The 7,500-nt window shown below is 47.2% G+C and overlaps 1 protein-coding gene across 4 annotated transcripts in view; it reads right to left on the bottom strand.

The window, feature by feature from the left end:
* The window catches only part of plekhg4b (pleckstrin homology domain containing, family G (with RhoGef domain) member 4B), a 94,188-nt gene that overhangs the window by 62,240 nt on the left and 24,448 nt on the right, over positions 1-7,500 (bottom strand). For all 4 annotated transcript variants that reach the window (XM_082959587.1, XM_082959588.1, XM_045697041.2 and 1 more), the window contains exon 3: positions 2,821-4,222. In XM_082959587.1, coding sequence (XP_082815713.1) covers positions 2,821-4,222 — 1,402 coding nt within the window. The remainder of the gene's footprint in view (positions 1-2,820; positions 4,223-7,500) is intronic.

The following is a 7,500-nucleotide window of genomic DNA, read 5'->3' as shown; positions in this document are numbered from 1 at the left end:
ATATACAAATGGTATCCACCAGTTCATCTGACTCTGCAGAAGTAGATAAAGGGCCTCGTTGCCAACATCCCAAAGTATCCCTTTAAATCAACTCACACACTTTCCACATTTCAATACCCGGAAGAGACAGTGCTAAATAAAACAGAATGATTCCCTGGATGACACTTTCACAAACCAACTCTTCTGCACTGCCCTGCACAGAACAACAGAACAGTGTGTGTGTCCAACACCACGTCTGAGCTGTTCCAGGGATGGGCCATACCTGTCACATAACATGCCAAAGAGCATATAGACACACACAACCCCCTCCCCCTCCACCACCCCAAAAAATCAGCACATGAGAACTACAAGCTATCTCCTCATATCAACAGTGAGTCTAAACAAACACAGGCCTGTAACCCTCTGTCAGATCCCTATTACTGCAGGTCATAATTCCCCAGTGAAACCACAACATTAAACCTGTCTGGAAACAAACACAGGCCTGTAACCCTCTGTCAGATCCCTATTACTGCAGGTCATAATTCCCCAGTGAAACCACAACATTAAACCTGTCTGGAAACAAACACAGGCCTGTAACCCTCTGTCAGATCCCTATTACTGCAGGTCATAATTCCCCAGTGAAACCACAACATTAAACCTGTCTGGAAACAAACACAGGCCTGTAACCCTCTGTCAGATCCCTATTACTGCAGGTCATAATTCCCCAGTGAAACCACAACATTAAACCTGTCTGGAAACAACGTGTGTTTTCAAGCCCGGAGGCCACATCATTTGATACAGTGAGAGAGAGCTGATGTTATGATTCAATGTCTATTGGACCCAGTGCCAGGGAAAGTGTTTGTCCAAACTGAAGACGACGCTTGAGTTGAGAAATCTAATCACCAACGCACCCTCACCAAACATAGCTGTCTTGTTTAGACTTTTACTGCCTTTATTGATGTTACATTCTTAAACCAACATGCAAACTGGTAGAAAAGATGTCTTTTCAAAGGAAAACTGGTTGAAATTATGTCTTTTCAAAGGAAAAACTGGTTGAAATGATGTCTTTTCAAAGGAAAAACTGGTTGAAATTATGTCTTTTCAAAGGAAAAACGGGTTGATATGCTAATTTAATTTCAACCAGTTTTACCACTGACTGGACTTTTACCTTTGACAAAGGTCTAGCTCCAACCAACTGAGCTATCAGTATACCTGACCTCACTCCTATTTCAATCAATACATATAAATAGCCCAAGCAGAAGTCAAACCCATAACCTTGGTCTATGCAGCCCATGTGGGATCATTATATACCAGACTCCAGGAGTCAAACCCATAACCTTGGTCTATACAGCCCATGTGGGATCATTATATACCAGACTCCAGGAGTCAAACCCATAACCTTGGTCTATACAGCCCATGTGGGATCATTATATACCAGACTCCAGGAGTCAAACCCATAACCTTGGTCTATGCAGCCCATGTGGGATCATTACATACCAGACTCCAGGAGTCAAACCCATAACCCTGGTCTATACAGCCCATGTGGGATCATTATATACCAGACTCCAGGAGTCAAACCCATAACCTTGGTCTATACAGCCCATGTGGGATCATTATATACCAGACTCCAGGAGTCAAACCCATAACCTTGGTCTATACAGCCCATGTGGGATCATTATATACCAGACTCCAGGAGTCAAACCCATAACCTTGGTCTATACAGCCCATGTGGGATCATTATATACCAGACTCCAGGAGTCAAACCCATAACCTTGGTCTATACAGCCCATGTGGGATCATTATATACCAGACTCCAGGAGTCAAACCCATAACCTTGGTCTATACAGCCCATGTGGGATCATTATATACCAGACTCCAGGAGTCAAACCCATAACCTTGGTCTATACAGCCCATGTGGGATCATTATATACCAGACTCCAGGAGTCAAACCCATAACCTTGGTCTATACAGCCCATGTGGGATCATTATATACCAGACTCCTGCAGTGTTTAAAACAATACCCTTGACAAGACCTTGAAATAATATTTAGTCCATGCGGACCTATGAGACTTGTTGGTGCCATGTGGGACAAACCCTACATGTTATACTAATCAGTCACATGTTATACTAATCAGTCACATGTTATACTAATCAGTCACATGTTATTCTAATCAGTCACATGTTATACTAATCAGTCACATGTTATTCCAATCAGTCACATGTTATACTAATCAGTCACATGTTATACTAATCAGTCACATGTTATACTAATCAGTCACATGTTATTCTAATCAGTCACATGTTATTCTAATCAGTCACATGTTATTCTAATCAGTCACATGTTATACGAATCAGTCACATGTTATGCTAATCAGTCACATGTTATTCTAATCAGTCACATGTTATTTTAATCAGTCACATGTTATTCTAATCAGTCACATGTTATACTAATCAGTCAAATGTTATTCTAATCAGTCACATGTTATTCTAATCAGTCACATGTTATTCTAATCAGTCACATGTTATTCTAATCAGTCACATGTTATTCTAATCAGTCACATGTTACACTAATCAGTCACATGTTATTCCAATCAGTCACATGTTATTCTAATCAGTCATGTTATTCTAATCAGTCACATATTATTCTAATCAGTCACATGTTATTCTAATCAGTCACATGTTATTCTAATCAGTCACATGTTATACTAATCAGTCACATGTTATTCTAATCAGTCACATATTATTCTAATCAGTCACATGTTATTCTAATCAGTCACATATTATTCTAATCAGTCACATGTTATTCTAATCAGTCACGTTATACCAATCAGGTTTTTCTACCTGTCTCGTCTCTAACACTGCTCCTTCTGTCTGAGCTGCAGAAGGCAGCCTCCAGGTCCAGCCGTCCGAAGCGCAGGGCGTATCCGTTCATCAGCTTCTTTGGTGAGAGGACTCCACTGCTGGCCGAGCCCCCGGAGGAGGAGCGCGCCCGGTGCCCTTTGACCTGGGCCGCCTTGTTAGTCCTCTCTAGAGACTTGGAGCGCCTCTCAGCCCGGGTCTCCAGGGCCCCAGCGTTCCTCAGACCCCTCTGGAGGTACAAGAGAGGTGTACTGGGAGAGAGTCGGGGGGAGTCGGGGTCCCCACCCAGCCATGCCCTGGTCCCCCCTAGCCTGACCCCACGGGGCCCTTGCTCTCTCTGGGTGGTGGGGGTGGAGGGGCTGCTACCAGGGGTCGAAGCTGGAGATGAGGCATCCTCTCTGGGGCTGAGTGGGCTGAGACCTGGGCATGCAGGACTGTGCTCTGGTCCTTCCTCCAGGATGGACTCAGAGCTAGAGCCCAGGTTCATGGGGTTCTGCAGGGCTTCCATGTAGGACTTACGGAACAGTCTCCGGGTCTCGAAGGACACAGAGTCCCTGGCGTGGCGGGGGCGGCGAGGGTTGGGGTTACTGAGGTCGGTGCTGAACGACAGGGTCCTGGTCCTCTCTCTGCTCCCACCATGGCCCTCCTCCCCCTCCCACTGGCCCTTCCCCGGACCACCACCACCCTCCCCAGCCAGCCTCTCTGTCTGTGGGCTACAGGAGTGAGAGTCAGGAGCTGCTCTCAGGCTGTGGTTCTGGTTGTGGTTCTCCATCCGGTGAAGTCCTGGGTTGGGATCATGTTGGGACCTGCTACTAGTGCTGCTGGGGTCCATTACATGGACCCGCCTGCTCAGGATAGCAGGCTCTGAGAAGGTAGAGTCTGCCCCCTGGGAGTGTAGTGATTCGTGGGAGCTGCGATGGGAGTCCAGGGTCCCCGTGGATCCACTGGTACTGCAGGCGCTGAGCTGGCCACGGAAGCCCGTGCTGTCGCCCCGTGTCTGCATGATGGCGTCTGCCGTGCTGCTGACGAACAGAGGATTCACCACGTTCTTCCACGGCGTCCGGTACACGACGGTGCCGGTGGTGAGCAACCAGTTCTGCAGCGGATGGAGGTTGCGCTCGTGCGTCACATTCTGCAGGAAGTCAGCGGTGAAGACGCTGCCGTACATGCTCTCCGGGATGGGGATCTCTGCGATGGCCTGGCCACTGGCCGACAGACATTTTATGACCAGCTTGGCAGCCTTGCGGCCCAGAGGAACCACCTGCAGGTAGAAGTCTCCCTGCTTCAGACGGACCTTATGGAGCGGGGCGAGCTGCAAGACCACCTTCTCGTTGATGCAGAAGGGCCAACCCTCATGATAGAACAGCCGGCCGTGGAAACGCACCTGTAGAGGAAGACAATACTTTATTAACCCATACCAGACTGAAATGTGTCTTCTGCCGTATCCAACCCCTCTGATATACACATACATACACTTCACAGATGTAAGCTCTTAATTTGTCACAGCAAAAGAATCCTGCAGCAACAGGATTTTAACATTTAGTCCATAATGTTGCTTGATCGATGATTAGGCTATTAGCTGGCCAAAAGTAGGTTACATGAAAAGTGCAATACTGTTAATATAACCATGTGTTAGTGTGGGTTTTTCAGTCAATTTAGGTAAATCAGGAAAATGATCAGCAACAAAAGAGTGATCAAATGATGACCCTACATCTGTAGATTAGAGAGACTGGGGCAGTGTGAAACCACACTGCAGCACCAGGTATAGAGAGATGGACAACAGATTAGAGGGACTGGAGCAGTGTGAAACCACAGGGCTGCACCAGGTATAGAGAGATGGACAACAGATTAGAGAGACTGGAGCAGTGGGAAACCACAGGGCTGCACCAGGTATAGAGAGATGGACAACAGATTAGAGAGACTGGAGCAGTGGGAAACCACAGGGCTGCACCAGGTATAGAGAGATGGACAACAGATTAGAGAGACTGGAGCAGTGGGAAACCACAGGGCTGCACCAGGTATAGAGAGATGGACAACAGATTAGAGAGACTGGAGCAGTGGGAAACCACAGGGCTGCACCAGGTATAGAGAGATGGACAACAGATTAGAGAGACTGGAGCAGTGGGAAACCACAGGGCTGCACCAGGTATAGAGAGATGGACAACAGATTAGAGAGACTGGAGCAGTGGGAAACCACAGGGCTGCACCAGGTATAGAGAGATGGACAACAGATTAGAGAGACTGGAGCAGTGTGAAACCACAGGGCTGCACCAGGTATAGAGAGATGGACAACAGATTAGAGAGACTGGAGCAGTGGGAAACCACAGGGCTGCACCAGGTATAGAGAGATGGACAACAGATTAGAGAGACTGGAGCAGTGGGAAACCACAGGGCTGCACCAGGTATAGAGAGATGGACAACACAAAAAACAGACAGTCACTCAACACAGCAAAATATCCTCAGTGTTATACAGTATCACTGACGCGTTTTAGAGGCTCTTACAGGTATAATGTAGAGAGTGTATAGAAGTTAATTTGGAAAGTATTCCGACCCCTTGACCTTTTCAACATTTTGTTAGGTTACAGCCTTATTCAAAAAATGATAGCATTTTTTTCTCATCAATCTACACACAATACTCCATAATGACAAAGCAAAAACTGTTTTTAGAAATTTTTGCAACCAAAAGCCCCCCGGAAATATCACATTTACATAAGTATTCAGACCCTTTACTCAGCACTCTGTTGAAGCACCTTTGGCAGTGATTACAGCCTCGAGTCTTCTTGGGTATGACGCTACAAGCCTGGCACACCTGTATTTGGGGAGTTTCTCCCATTCTTCTCTGCAGATCCCCTCAAGCTCTGTCAGGTTGGATGGGGAGCGTCGCTGTACAGCTATTTTCAGGTCTCTCCAGAGATGTTTGATCGGGTTCAAGTCCGAGCTCTGGCTGGGCCACTCAAGGACATTCAGAGACCTGTCCCGAATCCACTCCTGCGTTGTCTTGGCTGAATGCTCAGGGTCATTGTCCAGTTGGAAGGTGAATCTTCGCCCCAGTCTCAGGTCCTGAGCGCTCTGGAGCAGGTTTTCAACAAGGATCTCTCTGTACTTGGCTCCGCTCATCTTTCCCTCGTTCCTGACTGGTCTCGCAGTCCCTGCTGCTGAAAAACATCCCCACAGCATGATGCTGCCACCACCATGCTTCACCGTAGGGATGGTGACAGGTGACGCTTGGTATTCAGGCCAAAGGATTCAATCTTTAGGTGCCTTTGGCAAATTCCAAGCAGGCTGTCATGTGCCTTTTACTGAGGAGTGGCTTCCGTCTGGCCACTCTTCCATAAAGGCCTGATTGGTGGAGTGCTGCAGAGAGGGGTGTCGTTCTGGAAGGTTCTCCCATCTCCACAGAGGAACTCTGGAGCTGTGCTCTATCAACTGTGGGACCTTATGTCATCTATAAAATAGCCTCCAACACTCTACTCAACAAATTGGATGCAGTCTATCACAGTGCCATCCGTTTTGTCACCAAAGCCCCATACACTACCCACCACTGCGACTTGTACACTCGTTGGTTGGCCCTCGCTTCATACTCGTCGCCAAACCCACTGGCTACAGGTTATCTACAAATCTCTGCAAGGTAAAGCCCCGCCTTATCTCAGCTCACTGGTCACCATAGCAGCACCCACTCGTAGCATGCGCTCCAGCAGGTATATCTCACTGGTCACCCCCAAAGCCAATTCCTCCTTTGGTTGCCTTTCCTTCCAGTTCTCTGCTGCCAATGACTGGAACGAACTGCAAAAATCACTGAAGCTGGAGACTCATATCTCCCTCACTAGCTTTAAGCACCAGCTGTCAGAGCAGCTCACAGATCACTGCACCTGTACATAGCCCATCTGTAAACAGCCCATCTATCTACCTCATCCCCATACTGTATTTATTTATTTATCTTGCTCCTTTGCACCCCAGTATCTCTACTTGCACATTCATCTTCTGCACATCTACCCTTCCAGTGTTTAATTGCTATATTGTAATTACTTCGCCACCATGGCCTATTTATTGCCTTATCTTACCTCATTTGCACTCACTGTATATAGACTTTTTGTTTTCTTTTTTTCTACTGTATTAATGACTGTATGTTTTGTTTATTCCATGTGTAACTCTGTGTTGTTGTATGTGTCGAATTGCTATGCTTTATCTTGGCCAGGTCGCAGTTGCAAATGAGAATGTCACGAATCCCACCGAAGGTGGCTCCCCTGCCTGCTCGGGCGGCGCTCGGCGGTCGTCGTCACCGACCTACTAGCCGCCGCTGATCCTTTTTTCCTTTTCGTTTGGTTTGTCTTATTGTTTGCACCTGTTCCTCATTTGTCTTTTGATTTTGGTTATTTAAGCCTGGTTAGCCCGCCCAGTGTTGTGCGGGATTATTTTAGCGTCAGGTTGTGTTTTTTCATTGGATGTGCTGGCGATTTACGACTGTGAGATTGTAGGCTGGCTGTGCACCTGTTTTGGGCACTTGGCATTTTTTCCACGCCGTTTGTGTTGGCGTTGTTCGTGTTGTGTTTTGGATGAAAATAAACACACAGTTCCGTACCTCTGCTCTCTGCGCCTGACTCCTACCACCACTCCTAGCAATCGTCTGACAGAGAACTTGTTCTCAACTAGCCTACCTGGTTA

The sequence above is a fragment of the Salmo salar genome, chromosome 02 (assembly GCF_965601325.2).
Source record: "Salmo salar chromosome 02, fSalSal1, whole genome shotgun sequence".
In the NCBI taxonomy this organism is placed as follows: Eukaryota; Metazoa; Chordata; class Actinopteri; order Salmoniformes; family Salmonidae; genus Salmo; species Salmo salar.
This window is presented reverse-complemented; position numbering and strand designations above follow the sequence as displayed.